At 32.5% G+C, this 17,213-nt stretch overlaps 1 protein-coding gene across 3 annotated transcripts; it reads right to left on the bottom strand.

Annotated features, from left to right (window-relative positions):
- Nucleotides 1-484: 484 nt before the first annotated feature.
- On the bottom strand, nt 485-17,083 carry LOC127722130 (mitochondrial coenzyme A transporter SLC25A42-like). Of its 3 annotated transcripts, none has more exons than XM_052228972.1 (8): nt 16,965-17,083; nt 13,365-13,530; nt 12,613-12,721; nt 10,910-11,096; nt 9,757-9,873; nt 4,757-4,908; nt 2,526-2,648; nt 485-1,145 (listed from the first exon to the last, which is right to left on the bottom strand). In XM_052228972.1, exons 2-8 carry the CDS (start codon nt 13,518-13,520, stop codon nt 940-942), a joined length of 1,050 nt encoding a protein of 349 aa, XP_052084932.1. In that variant the 5' UTR covers nt 13,521-13,530; nt 16,965-17,083; the 3' UTR covers nt 485-939. The 3 variants fall into 3 exon arrangements, with proteins under 3 accessions (XP_052084932.1, XP_052084933.1, XP_052084934.1); XM_052228973.1 differs by lacking the exon at nt 485-1,145 and adding an exon at nt 1,261-1,505; XM_052228974.1 differs by lacking the exon at nt 485-1,145 and adding an exon at nt 1,543-1,594.
- Nucleotides 17,084-17,213: the final 130 nt, after the last annotated feature.

The following is a 17,213-nucleotide window of genomic DNA, read 5'->3' as shown; positions in this document are numbered from 1 at the left end:
CTTATCTAAACTATTGTGGATCATTTTTGTGCACTAGTTACTTCTTCAATAAATAGTTTTAAGGGTTTACATAAAATTCAAGGGATATAACTCTTTAAGATCTAGAGTCAACAGAACATAATAATATCACTGTCAAAGAATGAAATCATCAAAATATCATTGAAAAATATACAAACAGAAGACAAATAAAGGAAAAATGTACTAAGGAAAGACTAATCAGAAATAATAATCAGAAATAATAAGCTCTGTTTACACAAAATTAGCCTTTCTTATTTATATTTTCGAATACTTGTGTTTAGGGTTTCCCTACCCCCTAATTTTGTGTTCAGCCTTGATGTTTCTGTGTTTAGGGTTTCCCTACTCCCTAATTTTGTGTTCAGCCTTGATGTTTCTGTGTTTAGGGTTTCCCTACCCCCTAATTTTGTGTTCAGCCTTGATGTTTCTGTGTTTAGGGTTTCCCCAACTCCCTAATTTTGTGTTCAGCCTTGATGTTTCTGTGAAGATTTCTTCACAATTAACTTTTGACCAATATAAGTTATTGTAATTTCTTATTCATAATATGAGACGATGATGTAAACCAAGTTAATCAATGTCATTTTGTTCATTGGTAGATTACAAAAGAGAACTTATGATAAAATGATATGTATATTTTACTAGGTCCAAACATCTATCTATGACAAACCCACTCCCCTTCAATATCATAACATATGGACCTTGAAAATTCTTAGCGGAGAAACCCTCAACACACATTCTTTTTTTTCCCTTTAAATCTAAAACATGAACAGGAATATGTCAATTTAAATCCAGCATTGATGCATACAAGTATTCTAAAAATTGAAAGAGATGGTTCACTGTTTACACTATCAATCATGTTCTGGTTAAGTCAATTTGGGAATGAAACATTTCAGCAGTCATATATTAGCTAAAACATTTATCAAATTATTCATCTATGTGAAAAATTGTTTGTTTTCGTAGCCATTGTAAAGTAATATCAAATGTAGTAAAGCTAACTCCAACAGCTATAGGTCCTTTGATCCAGTTCATACTTAGGCCTTTATATAATCCCCTTATAATTCCTTCTTCTCTGTATACACTTGTGGCAGTCACCCAAATACCAGTGTAGTCATTGACATGACCCGTACAACCTAAAACAATAAAGTGTATCAACATTTAACATTACAATTCTATGTGACTCACGGTAGTACCTGTGTAGTCATTGATATGACCCGTTCAACCTTAAACAATAAAGTGTATCAGTTGTTAACATTACAATTCTATGTGAGTCACCGTAATACCTGTGTAGTCATTGACATGACCCGTTCAACCTTAAACAATAAAGTGTATCAGTTGTTAACATTACAATTCTATGTGAGTCACGGTAATACCAGTGTAGTCATTGACATGACCCGTTCAACCTTAAACAATAAAGTGTATCAATTGTTAACATTACAATTCTATGTGAGTCACAGTAACACCAGTGTAGTCATTGACATGACCCGTACAACCTTAAACAATAAAGTGTATCAATTGTTAACATTACAATTCTATGTGAGTCCAGTAATACCAGTGTAGTCATTGACATGACCCGTACAACCTTAAACAATAAAGTGTATCAATTGTTAACATTACAATTCTATTGGAGTCACAGTAATACCAGTGTAGTCATTGACATAACCTGTACAACCTAAAACAATAATAATTTCAAAGGTACTGTAGAAACAGAAATCATTATGTGTACTGTAAACTAACTTATTTTGGCTCATACTTTAGTTTTCCTTTAGGCCTATCTAGCCGTCTTTGCAACGACTTATATTCACAATTTTTTAGATCTTATTTATATCAAGGTAGATCAAAGTTTTAGGTATTCACAGCAATTTATTTTTTTCTACTCGCTAAAATGAATTGCTCGCAAAAAAAAGTATTGTTAACAGTATCTATTAATGCTATTGTTGAACAAAGAATACAAATAAATTATTGCGATTTTAAGGAAATGCTGCATTTAAATAATGCTATCAAAATATCAAATGCGAGATTTATTTTTATGCCTACCTTTCCTTGTAATTTCGCAATAGTAAAAACATTGCAAAAAATTTCTGAATTTACAGCATAAGAATTATAGAATAACTAATCGAAGAATTCAAATAGAGAAAAATATTCAACGAGTGACCGAACAACACATTAATTCACGAATGCGCGTAGCGCATGAGTTAATTATCAGTGTTGTTCGGTCACGAGTTGAATATTTTTCGATATTTGAATTCTTTGATTAGTTATTCTTTTTATTACATTGGCAAATGGCTATTTTTATGAAATTAAAGTAGAAAATGTAAGGAACTATATCTTTTTCTACGCATTCACAATTTGTTTTGATCCGACGTTATCGACGTCTTGACAACGCCTATTGTTGTATGACGTCAGAGGAGTGAAATAACCACGTTTATTTCACATGTGAAATTATCGGTTTTTATTACAATGGGAAATCAATGTAATTCATTGCAACCAATGTAATAAGGTGTTTTACATACCAGCTGTTTGCATCCGTCGTCTAACAATATCTAATGGATAGGATAGAGATTGTGAAGCAAACCCTGCTACAGCACCCATACACCATCTCTCTATAGGCTTTGGCTCTTCTCCTTTGGCATATTCTGTTAAAATATACCTTCAAATTCAATCATTTTCATAAAGATATGAGGGGCGGAAGGACTCTTTTTGGGAATGAGGGATTTTAGAATAGTCAATTAAATCGTCTGGAATATTAGATTTCAGGATTTAATTATATCAAAATGCAGGAAAAAACACATTTTTTTCATGGGCAGTAAGGATTTGGCATTTGGTAAATATTCATTATGTCATATTTCATTTGAGAAACAATAATTTTACATTGTTTTATGTCCTGATCTATAATTATTACCTGTAGTAAAAATTAAGACTTTGAACTAGTTTTCAGTAGCTGTGAGTATTCTATAGATAGTTGTTTTATTGGCAATCATACCACATCTCCTTATTTTTATTAAGATTGGAACTTCAGGTCTGTTTTTTGTTGGTTGTTTTTAAGCTTAGTACCAACCATATATAACTACAAATGTATATCCCTTTAGAACTGATGTTTACAGTTTGTTCTTGGAGGAAGCCATTATTTTTTTCACTTGGCAGTTTGTATATAAAAAGCTTGTACACAATGTTGTGTTGTGTTTTGTGTACTGTTGTTTGTCTATTGGTCTTTTTCTTTTTTTTAGGTGGTTGTCAGTTTATTTTCAACTTATATGAGTTTTAATGTCCTTTTGGTATTTTTCGCCTCTCTTTTGCAGATTCGGTGGGAGGTATTACTTAGAACTACCAAATTAATGTAATTCTCAGTTGAACAAGTAGTTATATATAGTTGCACACATTGTCTTGCTACGAATTCCACCACTAGTAATTCAAAGTATCAAATTACAGTTCTAAGTAAGTGTCTGACAGTTCTGAAAAGTCCTTATACATTACAAGTTATCACTGTCAAGCTGTTCATCACTTTTCAGTACTGTTTGATGAAAATATGAAGTGCTATCAACATACTGAAAGATTCAAAGTATCAGTTCACAGGAAGTAGGTGTCGGAAAGGTTGGTAAAGCACTCACACATTACAACTCATGAATATTAAGCTGCTGACCAAAAAATGAATTCCTTCTGTTCCATAGTAATGCAGAAATGTGTCATATTAATATTAAGTGCATTCAACATATATTTACTTAAGTAAAGATATCAAAGATTCAGGAAAAAGCATATTTGTTTATGCATGATGAATTCTAATTTTTAGGTTGGATGTCCCACTCCTAAGGCTTAACAGCAAATAATGGGTCATACATAAAATATTTCAGATTCAAATATTGGTAAGCAGGAAGAAGGTACCTCATGTTCCAAAGAAGGCTCACACAATACAACTCATCACTGTCAAGCTGCTAACCAAATGTGAAGTAATTCTGTTCAGTTGTCTTAGAGAAATGTGTAACAAAAATAACAGTTGGACCAAAGAACTGATAAACAGACAGTGGAACCATTGGACATGGTGACATGGTGCTTGAAATATGTATAATATAATGGTATAATAATGTTAATGAGCCACTCATAGGAGCTAGGTCAAACATGTGAAAAAAATAAAATTATGAAAAAAGTTCAAAGATTTGAGGAAAAAATGCTTGAGGAATTATATGGCACATGAAAGCAGAGCAAGATAATCTTTGGGAGTAAACCATTTTACTGTTTACTATAACATTTAACAACAAGAATGTGTCCGTAGTACATGGATGCCCCACTCGCACTATCATTTTCTATGTTCAGTGAACCATGAAATTTGGGTCAAAACTCTAATTTGGCATTAAAATTAGAAAGATCATATCATAGGGAACATGTGTACTAAGATTCAAGTTGACTGGACTTCAACTTCACCAAACACTACCTTGACCAAAAACTTTAACCTGAATCTCACACTATCATTTTCTATGTTCAGTGGACTGTGAAATTGGGGTCAAAACTCTAATTTGGCATCAAAATTAGAAAGATCATATCATAAGGAACATGTGTACTAAGTTTCAAGTTGATTGGACTTCAACTTCATCAAAAACTACCTTGACCAAAAACTTTAACCAAAAACTTTAACCTGAAGCAGGACAGACGGACGGACGGACGAACAAACAGACGAACGAAAGAACAGACGAACAAATGGACGCACAGACTGAAAAACATAATGCCCCTAGGTGGGGCATAATAATATTACCTGCATGATGTTTCTTCAGTGTTTCATACGTGAAAAAACTAGTCCCTGAGTACATAGTTGAGCCTAAAACTGTTGGCAGATACCCTCGCCATAATGTCCGAAATCCTTCCTGACGATATGTCTTGATTATCACTTGAAATAAATTAGAATACCTACAAATATAAAAATCTCAGTGAGCATGTATTAATTTATATACAAGTTTGTGTAAATTCCTAAGGTGGTTTGATAAAAGCCATTACTGGTACAGATTGAATCACAGGGTAGATGGGTGCTTGCTATAAAGATGACTAAATGAGAACGTTAGCGTAATAATCCAGTTTTAGGAAACTTTTGTACATGTACAATGTTATTGACCTGGTATATGACATGTAATGTGCCCATGAACCAAATCAAATTAATGTCTTGTTTGTCACATACACTGCTCTTAATTTCCTTAATTTGTTTTTAAAATTTTTTTTTAACAAAAAAAATTTTACTTGGCTTTTTTCATGTGTTTCAAGATGTTAGTTTCACAATAAAATTGAGAATGGAAATGGGGAATGTGTCAAAGAGACAACAACCCGACCATAGAACAGACAACAGCAGAAGGTCACCAACAGGTCTTCAATGCAGCGAGAAATTCCCGCACCCGGAGGCGTCCTTCAGCTGGCCCCTAAACAAATATATATACTAGTTCAGTGATAATGAACGCCATACTAAACTCCAAATTGTACACAAGAAACTAAAATTAAAAATAATACAAGACTAACAAAGGCTAGAGGCAAAAATGCGGCGGGGTTAAACATGTTTATGAGATCTCAACCCTCCCCCTATACCTCTAGCCAATGTAGAAAAGTAAACGCATAACAATACGCACATTAAAATTCAGTTCAAGAGAAGTCCGAGTCTGATGTCAGAAGATGTAACCAAAGAAAATAAACAAACTGACAATAATACATAAATAACAACAGACTACTAGCAGTTAACTGAAAATGCCAGCTCCAGACTTCAATTAAACTGATTGAAAGATTATGTCTTCATCATATGAATATCAGGCACAATCCTTCCCGTTAGGGGTTTAGTATCATACCATCATAACATATATGAGAAGAACATAACCAGTGTCATGCCAACAACTGGTTTTTAAATAAATGTGTTTAGTGCCGATGCAAAGACCCTATAAGTGAATCAATATTAACGCCAAAATATGCAATCTTTAATGACCTGACAACAGTATCGTAACTATATCCTTTCTTAATAAGTCTATTTATAGGTTTTGTTAGCTTCAGAGGTGAATACTGACATTTTTGTGCTTTATAAAGAATATTTCCATAAAAAATTGGATGTAAAATACCTGAATGTATAAGAAGTCTGCATGTTGAGCTATATTTACGAATGATATCCTTATACCGATGATAAAATTTAGTAAATGTTTTGACTAGTTTGTGATATCGAAAACCCTGGTGTAATAATTTTTCAGTAATACATAAATTTCTCTCGTTAAAATCTAAAACATTGTTACATACACGAGCGAATCGTACAAGTTGAGATATATAAACACCGTAAGATGGTGACAAGGGAACGTCACCATCTAAAAATGGATAATTAACGATAGGAAATGAAAAATCATCTCTTTTATCATATATTTTAGTATTAAGCTTTCCGTTAATGATATAGATATCAAGATCGAGGAAAGGGCAGTGGTCATTGTTAGTATTAGCTTTATTTAAAGTAAGTTCAACAGGATAAATTTCTTTAGTATACATACTGAAGTCGTCATTATTGAGAGCCAAAATATCATCCAAATATCTAAAAGTATTATTAAATTTGTGTATCAGATGTTATTTCGATGGGTCTTTGCTGATTTTTGTCATAAATTGTAACTCATAGCAATACAAAAAAAGGTCCGCAATAAGTGGTGCACAGTTAGTCCCCATTGGAATTCCGATAACCTGACGATATACGGAATCTCCAAAGCGAACAAAAATGTTATCTAGTAAAAATTCAAGGGCATATATAGTATCAAAGCATGTCCAATTGACATAGTTTTTTTGTTTATTGCTACTAAAAAATGACCTAAAAGAGTTTGAACATATATATTCACATTCTGACTTTTTAAATGCCCATTTAATTAGGTGTGTGAATTTTTTCTTAATTAGAATGTGAGGCAATGTGGTATATAGGGTAGAAAAATCAAAACTTTGAACAGATTCAAAATCACCAATATATGCATGCAATTTATCAAGTACTTCCAACAAGTTCTTGACACTCCAAAAGTAATTAATTCCACTATTTTCGAAGGCCTTATTTGAACAATTTATTATCAGGTTTTTGATTGTACCAAGTGTACTGGTAAGAAGAATAGACAATTTAGTAGTGGAACAATGGCTTGAAGACGAAATGAATCTATATTTGTAAGGTGTTTTGTGTAGCTTCGGAAGCCAATACATAGTTGGGACTTTCATTGTATTTGGTTCTGCTTGTAAAGCGGTAGCTAAAAGTTTATGTTTGTTACAGATGTCGTTTTCTGAAAATGGAGTCAGTTGGAATGTTGGTGAATTGGTGATTTCTTTTTTCAGAACCTCAATGTAAAATTTACGTCAAACAATAATAATATTATTAGCAGCTTTATCGGCCGGGACAAAAACAAATTCCTTGGCTAGTTCTTTTAGTTTATGTTTGATACGAGAAATAGGTTTATTGTGGTTATTGTTAAGAGTAAAATGTTCTTTAAAATGTTGAATACATATATCAACTATGTTCATTACTGATTTAAAAAAAGAGTCCAAAGATTTTTTGTCAGCTTTTTCCCGTTTTATCCATTTCAAACAGTAAGTATGGAGTGAGTCGTGGATGATATTACGACACTCATTCCAATTAATAATTGACGGGGAACGATATTTAGGTCCTTTACTGAGGAATGATTTTAACTCTCGGTCTTGAACGATGTTAAGATCTCCTGTTATAACATGGGAAATGGGTCCATAAATGTATTCGGAATTACTGCAATTACATGAAGTAGGTGTATTTTCACTGATATTAACATCTTTACACAATTGGCTATAATTAAACACAAATTTCCGGGTAGATTTCTTGTAAATATAACAAATAAGAGGGAGCTCAGTATTATCAAAATATCCCGGAATTTGTTCTTTAACAGAATGGTCGTTGAAAATACCGGCAATATTTACAAAATCAAAACCTTTATTGACATACTTTATTTTAATAAACTGTTTTTTATGATCTTCAGGGCGATCAATTTTGGGAAACAGTTTAGAATAACAATATGCCATTATAATTTGAACGATTTCATACTTAGGACTGCTATATGAAATTGTGTTGCAATCCTCTAAAATTTTATTTAACTTATTAACCGGTAGTGACAGAGCTTTGTTAACAGATAATGTCTGCCGTTGTTTTTTGAAATAGAAATTATGTCAGAAATAATGGTATGATTGGTCCGAAATTTTCTTTGATTGCGATTTTTTCTACGACCATGAGAACGGTTTTTACGAACAGTTTTAGAAACTATATCCAAAATGTTAACAGAATCGGTTCTTGATATATTACCAATTCCCATGATATTATCATTAAGACCGAGAGGGTAGACTGTCTGTAATTTTTTAATCCAATTTAATTCAATTATTTTCCGCGATCGTACAAACTTTGAATGAGATTCACCAGGCTGCTTATTAACTACTTCTAAAGGTTGAACTGCTAAATATTTAATAGGATGATTGTGCTTCTTAAGGTGTTGATAAATGATACTTTTGAATTTATTGGGTTTTTTAAAACGATACAGATGTTCTTGAGTGCGCTTAGATAAATGTAGTCCAGTTTCACCTACGTACTGAATACCGCATCCCGGTTTGTTTCATGTGAGTAAATAAATTATACTGTTTGTTTTTCAAGTTATATCAGTTTCAAAATTTAAAGAAAATGTGCGACCATTAAACGTGGACCTTACCGTATTGTTGGTGGAAAGACGGGGACATGTAAGTCATTTTTTGGCATGACACTTATCAATAGAAGGGTAACCACGATTTTTATTGTTAAAAATGTTAGCGATGGTAGTATTTTTAGATAAGCGAACATTTAAGAACATTTCAGGTAGGAAACGATTCAGAATTTTTAGTTGATTGCATTCAAATGTGACTAAAAAAAATTAGTTTTATCATAAATGTGGATTTCGTTCAAAATGGCAAAATTTAAAAGTGTCCAAACCAAATACTATATTTCATATGCAGCCCACGGTTACAACTGTCGGGTTGTTTGAAAAAAGTCAACTGAAACAATGATGATGATGGATGGCTGCTTAACTTGCAGTGGCAAATTAATACACATATTCAGGACAAGAACATGTTAATGTAATATGAATATTTACCATGCTTTGTAGTAGACTGACACGCTGAGCTGGATTTCTAACGATCAGGATTTTTAACGTGCTAGTTCACAAGGTAAGAGTCCGCAGGAAGACATGTCACCTTTCCCGGACACATTATTCTGACTCTGAGCTGACCAGTCTTTGCTCTTACTCCTTAATGCTGCATGTTTAGAAGAGAAGCAGCAAATACCAATTTTAAGTCATTGGTTTGACATGACCGGGGTTCAAACCCACGACCTCCCGCACTCGAGGCGAACACCCTACCACGAGACCATCAAGGCGGTTAACTGAAACAATGAGACATTGTTGAAAGTTGAGGTTCAATGTTCAGTGTCAAACTGGAAGTGGGGAGTCCGAGTGATTGTTGGCATGTCAAGTAATTGCCTGATTATATAAAATATATTGTTCTATTTTGAACATCATGAACATATGCATGTTCAATGGATTTTCCTCTCCATTACATAACAGGGTCCTGTACTTCAGAGGTAGCCTAGGAATTTGTTTATGGTAAAAATTGGCTTAGGATTAAGGGCTAGTGTTAGAGTTAGGTTATAAGGGAAGAGTTAATTCTTTCCATTAAAGACCATTCACTGACCTCGGACTAATACTAATCTGAACCCCTGATAATTTGACTTACAGATTTTTCTCTGTGACAGCCATCCTGGCCCTGACTAGATCTAAAGGATATGTTAAGGATGTGGATGTTACACCGGCTAACGATCCAGCTAAAAACCTCAAATGTGGTGGTAAATGCCTGTAATACAAAATTATACATTAGGTGTTTAACATGGTTTAAATCAACTTCATTCTTGAAGAAATTTGAAGCTCAAATAAGACTCAAAACACATGTTTTTTTTATTTTAGTCCTAAATGAACATATTTTATTAGAATGATTGTAAAGTCAAGTAATAAAAATAGGACAGACAGTTTCAACACTACTTAATTTATCAAAAACTATGAAATGTACATGTGTTGTCAAAGATTTAATTGTAAGGAATTTCAAATATTAAGAATATTGACAAATATTTTGCAGTTGAAACAAAGAAAGATAGCATAAATTAGATTTTTCAACAAAAATTACACATTTTGACATATATCTTCGAGTCAGATACATTGTACATCCAGCACATGCAAGTACAAAATAAGTATTTATATGAGAGGGTTATTCATATAGACTTACATGGTAGTTAATTATATACATGTAGTTGATACTTGCATGTGGTCGTTACTTGTGGAAAATTGACAAAACTTTTTTTTTTTACAAAAACACTTAGGAGAGCCTTTTACATAAGGCCACAACTACATTTATTCTGTGGACATGATTGTTAACTACTTGACCTCATCTTTAAAATGAACAAAAAAATCTAAAATTGAAAGTTCAAGTTCCAGTGAAAAATTTATCTTTCTCCCCCTGTGCTTTTGCATGTTTGGTATATATTTGTCTTCTTGTTAAGTTTTATCCTATATAATGCTATATATGTAGAATAACTGATTGAGGTCAGCAGCAAAAAATCAAGGTCAGCAATCAACAGTCACCACATACATCTTTTATTTGGTCTCAGTAGTTAAGTAATGAAAAGCTAGCAATCAACACTCTTAGAAATGTTAAAACAATTTCAGCGATTCCTCAGATTTCTCATGTTTCTAAAAGTTCTGAATTCATTTATACTACAATTGTCATGATTGCACTATAACTTGATGAAACATTATTTTACTGTATGTTCATATGTTTATCTCCTGTGTAAAAAAACAATAAATGCAATAAATGCTCAACAAAATAGGCAGCTTACTTTTTCCGTCGGTTTCTGTTAAGCATTCTTTTATACTGTTCATGGGCTGTGTATTGTATTGCAGCATATGGAACAATTCTCAACATTGTGGCAGAATTGCCTCTCCATAGAAATATAAAACCTTCATGTTTTACTGTATGGAAAATAAACTTAATGGCTGATTTGAAAGAAAACCGTCTGTTCGATACTGAAAGTAAAAAAGAATCCTCAAAACTGTTTTGTTATATTCATACAGTCAGGGATATAACTCTATAGGGTTATTATAGAAAAATAACATACATTTGTTATTGTGGACTAAAAAGTCAAAGAACTGTGATAATATATGTATGTTACATGTTTCATATAGGGATATACATCATAAGTTTAGTTAAAATGTATACAAGTTCTATTGATATTACTATTGTCTTTATGTATACTCAACTATAGAAAGATATAACAGTTCACAGTTTGCCAATTATGCATACTACACCTATGTTATTACAGAAAAAAACATGCCTGTAATAACTAAAGGGTGTTATCACAGCTTCTCTACATCACTCCAAAGCATTTGACCAGACATACATCATGCTTAATTACAATGTATTTTAATTTATTGTAAGAAATGATGACCAGAGCATGTAATAAGGTTCTGTGCAAGCTTCCCAGTAATTCCCAAGTGGCTCATACAATAAGTTACATTCCTTTAATAACTAAGCCTTGTTATTACAGCTAAGTTGATCCCTTAAAAGCCTCATCTCATTGATTTACCATGGTTAATCAAAAATGTATTACTTTAATTCAAACATTATCAAGGCTATGTATTTAGTTTCTGCGCAAAGTCTCAAGAGTTCCCTAGAGCCCACTATAGATTAAAATATTTTTGATTTATTTTACAAATAACAAACATATGTTATTACAGATTTAGAAAATTTAAGGAATAAAGAGTAGACAACTCATGAAAGTATCTGTAATAACACATGGAAGTTATTTTCTGTAATAACCCTATAGAGTTATATCCCTGACTGTCATACATGTACAAAAGACTTAAACAAAATTTTTTTATTCATACAAAAGATTTAAATAGTTATTTCACATAATAACTTAGCGTAATTCACTGTTAAATGACTGTTCCAGGTACTGAAAAATTTGAGCAATGGCGAGATCGACAGTTAATGCCACTTTTGACAAGAAACATTTCCCATTCCAAAATTGTAGGATGCTTTCACATGTTATGATTCAAGGAAGAATTTAAACAGGGTGTCACTAACTGCCATTTAAGAGCACCTGTGTGCTTTGTTTTGGTCAATCTGTATTTTTCTGTTTGTTGTTTTTTGGTCTGTTGCTTTGCTTTTTGATGTTTTCTGATTTTGGCCATAGTGTTGTATGTCTTTCTTCCACTTATGGATTTAGATTGCCCTCTTGGCATCTTTTTACTTTTATATAGACAAGGTGAGCTCAATCAAAATTTGTCAAACTTCAAATAGCCTCTTCTTCCCCCCATCAATCTACTAAAATAAGAGAATATTTGTATAATGTCCTAAAGTATTCATTATAATGGTAGGAATAATATACAAACACAGTTTTTGAAAGTCCTAGACTTTGGTAGGATTTGAACTACTTTCTACTTATGCCAGTCTAGAATACATGTTTAAATGGAGGAAATAAATAAATACACATAAAGGAAAACTGATTTCTCAAATTTAGTTTTGATAAATAGGACTTACCCTGGAAATTTATTTTTGTTCTGTCTAATGGTGCGATTACAGTTTTGGCTACAGCACCAGCTACCGCTCCTGCCACCAAAGATGTGATGATCTTGTTATGGTTCGGGACCTATAATGTAATGAGAATGTTGTAAGTTTATTCTTCTACTCAATCTTCCTTCATCACAACAAAATTTTGATATATATAAGTGTGAAGCTACTGTTAATTCAGATAAGCATTAATTGTATGCAACATTAATTTTCCTTAAATTGCAATAAGTAATCTATTTGTGTCCATTTTTCAACAATTGCAATAAAAAACGGACACAATAATTTCTGAATTTACAGTATTCAGTTTTCATTCTTCATTCTGAATCAACATGAATATGCATGTAATATTTGTCACTTGATATTTAGTAATATTTCAGCAATCATTGTTGAAGACCATCCACTTTATACATTTTTTGTCATATAAAGATGACAAACAACAATAAAGGTATATCGTTATATAATAAAATTGAGAATGGAAATGGGGAATGTGTCAAAGAGACAACAACCCGACCAAAGAGCAGAAAACAGCCCAAGGCCACCACTAGGTCTTCAACACAGCGAGAAAATCCCACACCCCGATATTTCCGATGCAAAGATATAATAGTTTTTTTGTGTGTTAAAGAGTCATAGATCGTTACTGGCACATCAACATGATCAATATCTGGCAGCTTTAACTAGTAATACGAGAACTCAACCTTCCCATGTTTATCTCTATTACTTACCTTAGAATTAAGTTTATGCTCCTCAACATGAAAATGTTCATCACCATTTTTGACATTTCTACCTAGGTTACCTCCCTTTGTCACGGGAGAAGTAAGTGTAATATCAGTGGTATTTAGCACATCTACAGCAGATGTTTCTTTCAAATTTACACCCATTCAGCTACATCTGTTTAAAATACAAAATAAAACAGTAAATAAATAAAGGTTGGATCCATAGTTTAACAATAATTATCATGATAATGATTCTAAATAGCAAGTGCAAAAATACTTGTCCTTGGCTTTCACCTTATGTTTAAACTGTTCAACAAAAAAAGCAAGTTACATTTGACTTAACCCATGTACATGATGTAAATGTTTAATCTAATGCTGGTATGTCAGGGACCTTACTAAACCAAAGGTCTGTAGATCTGGTCAATCCATTATTATTGAGTGTAATAAACAGATACGTATACATGCACTGTACATCTGTTGTAGTACACCTCCACTGACAGTTTGTGGGCACAACTTTCTTCGTGATAATCATGATAATTTAACGATTTAGGTTTGTTTTTTTTCAAATCAAAATAATTTTTGTGTTTTCTTAATCAAGCACAAATGTATGTAAATATGTTTGTGCGAGAGTATATGTTGGTGTCTTTTTGAACTGTGTTCATACTTAGTGAAGCTTAATCTGTTAATAAAATGCTTTCTAAAACATGTAAAAAATCTAAATTAAGTAAAATTGATTTTTTTTTGCTGCTTGTCTTAGTATATAAAAATAAGGAGATATGGTATGATTGCCAATGAGACAACTATCCACCAAAGTTCAAATGAAGTGGATGTAAGCAATTATAGGCAACAGTACAGCCTTCAACAATGAGAAAAACCCATACTGTATAGTCGGCTATAAAAGGCCCTGACATGAATATGAAACAATTCAATTGAGAAAACAATTTATGAAAAACAAGTATGACAGACATGAACCAAAGACAACCACTGAACTACAGGCGCCTGACTTGGGACAGGCACATACATTGTAAAGAATGTGGCCGGACTAAACATGCTTGTGAGCACTCAACACTCCCCCTAACCTGGGACAGTGGTGTTACAGCACAACATAAGAACAAACTATATAAAATGCTCTGCTGGGCGCAGCTTGATACGACCGCAGAGGTCGAACCCTGAACAGTTGGGGCAAGTATGGACACAACATTCAAGCTTGATACAGCACTGATTTGGATTGTGATTAAATGTTTGACACAGCACAGGTTTCTGACACAGAATGAATGTGGTTTAAGAACTTTTTATTGTCTGGAAACTAGAAAAATGCTTATTTTTGGCCCCTTATTCCTAAACGTTTTAGGCAATTACCCCCAAACTCAATTCCAGCTTTCCCTTTGTGATATGGAACCTTGTACAATGTCAGAGAATTCCATACACTAACACACAAGTTATTGTCATGAAACTAGAAAAATGCTTGTTTTTTGCCCCTTTTTGGTCCCTAATTCCTTAACTGTTGGTACCATAACCCTCAAAATCAATCCCAACTTTCCTTTTGTGGTATTGATTTTTGGTAAAATTTCGTAGAGATCCATTCACTTAAACTAAAGTTAGAGTGCGAAAACCAATGTGTCTTCGGACGACTTACAAATGTAGTATCATGAGTATGTTTGTTGAGCATTGCATTTTAGATCAGTAAATAATTTAATAACATAACAATAATTTACAGAAAGACTTCCTTATTTGATACACTGACCAATAATGACACAAATTTAGCATGATTTTTATTAGATTTTAACTATACATGCTAAATACACATACAATCACAATTCCTTAAACTCTAGCATGTCTAGTAAATGATAATTTGTGATCTTAATTTCCATGCAGCCTTTAGCATTGTTTAGACATGTTAGATAATTACATAGTTTCTTTGTTACACTTTTTGACCCAGCATGTATCAAAAATTTAGCTTCCATGTATTTGGCCATGAACAATGATGAACAATAATACTTTGGCAAAAAGTTACATCTAAGTGTTCTATAAATACAGGACAAATCAACACAAAATGGAATTCATCTTCAATATTATTCATTTTACAACATCTACAGAAATATGATTGCTTCTAGCAATATTGTCAAAGCGACCTGTTTCTAAATTTAATTTTAAGCTTCCACTGCGTAATTTGGTAAGAATATTGGTATTCAAGTTATTAAAATCATATAGCAAATAATTCTCCATACAAAAATTTAATTTAAAACATTTAAAGATGGACAATTTTTCACAAGCATTAGTGTGAGGCATACCAGCTTTGATAATATTGGTCTTTGATATGAGATTTAATCATCGTTAATATTAAAAGTCAAATGATACATTTATGTTATCTTGGTTAATCCATATATAATTCAAACCTAAACTGACCAAACATTGCCAAAAGGCCTCTTACATTGGATGCCCAATTTTTTTTGCCTTTACACCCATCAATACACATGATACATAAAATTTTGTATACATTGTATGACGTAAACAATATTAGGTTGGTCATGAATTAAATGCAACCAATATTCAACAATTCTATATTTTCTTAAAATACACATCAGGAGCTAGCTTGATGTTCTACATAAAAACTAAATTGGTGCAGTTTCACCCAAGTTGAGTATATAGCAACAAAAACGATCATGAACATACTCTACATCGTTGGCCCAATGAAATCCCCATACCTCGGATGCATAGTTCAGAACAGATCCAACCTTACTATTGAATAAAAAACACTTTTGACTTGACTTGGTCATGTTGGTCCAATACATGTATTAAAATACTCTTTTCATGGAATTAATTAAAGATAAAAGTGCTCTAGCTCCATGTTGTGCCATTCTTTTTTCAGATTGAACAAATTTACCATTGAAATGTAAAAGCATACCAAGATATGTATAGGAGTTGAGGATTTCAAGTTCTTGAACTCGAAATAAAACTGATCAGTAACGGGCTTCCAGCTATTTCGAAACACAACAATTTTTGTTTTGTCCTTATTAAGTTATATTCCACCTCCTGCAGTATACTGAAAGTTTATCTAATAAAATTTGCAATGCATCAGGGGACTTTGCTAGCAGAACAGTATCGTCAGCAAATAATAATAAATATATATGAGAATTAAGTCAGTTCAAAAATTAGGACATTGGTTGCATCTCAGTAATTTCTATAGCATCTTGGCTGAATTTTTTATATTCTTCAATATATTTCTATCTCTGACAATGCCATTGCTAATATGTATAAAAGTGTAGCCATGCTATTCCCTGTTTATCCATGCTCAAACCCCCTTTAAGTTTAAGCCCCTCATTAAAGACCTAAACTATTGCATGTACCTGCTGGGACCAACATTTTACCCTGCACATGTGGGTCAAAGTCCATCTGCTTCATATTTGTTTCTACATCGATTGCATCCTGAATCAATTATGTTAAAAATTGTTTTGATTAAGTGCATTAAGATTTTGCGTGATAAATAAAGAGGGGTCATCTGAAGTCTTCATGAATGTCAACATCATCAACAACATCCGTAAAGCAATGTTTGTCCCTTTTTATGAGAGACGTTTTCATGATTAAGTTAAATATACGTATATTGTTTACCTATATAGGTCTGTGTTTACATCAAAGGCAATATATTTGGGAATTTTTATGCTTATGCAACTAAAAAATCCTTTTACATTTTGATTGTTGCTAATATCTCGGTAATATGTAGCAGACAGTTAGAATTACCTCCCTTTGAAAGAAAAAAAACATGCTGAAATTATTTTCTACGGTTGTCTTTATTTGACATTTTTGGTAGAAATTAATTTAAAAATGTAAAAAATATTCGGATATAAAAATATCAAATAT

Source organism: Mytilus californianus, unplaced genomic scaffold (assembly GCF_021869535.1).
Source record: "Mytilus californianus isolate M0D057914Y unplaced genomic scaffold, xbMytCali1.0.p SCAF_12, whole genome shotgun sequence".
NCBI classification, from domain to species: domain Eukaryota; kingdom Metazoa; phylum Mollusca; class Bivalvia; order Mytilida; family Mytilidae; genus Mytilus; species Mytilus californianus.
Note: the sequence above shows the minus strand (reverse complement) of the source record. Positions and strands in the feature narration are given on the sequence as shown.

Coding starts and splice junctions, on each gene's coding strand:
- LOC127722130 (XM_052228972.1), bottom strand. CDS start 13,520: ATGGGTGTAAATTTGAAAGAAACATCTGCTGTAGATGTGCTAAATACC. Junction 12,722..13,364: donor AGCATAAACTTAATTCTAAG/GTAAGTAATAGA, acceptor ATTACATTATAG/GTCCCGAACCATAACAAGAT. Junction 2,649..4,756: donor ACTGAAGAAACATCATGCAG/GTAATATTATTA, acceptor ATATTTTAACAG/AATATGCCAAAGGAGAAGAG.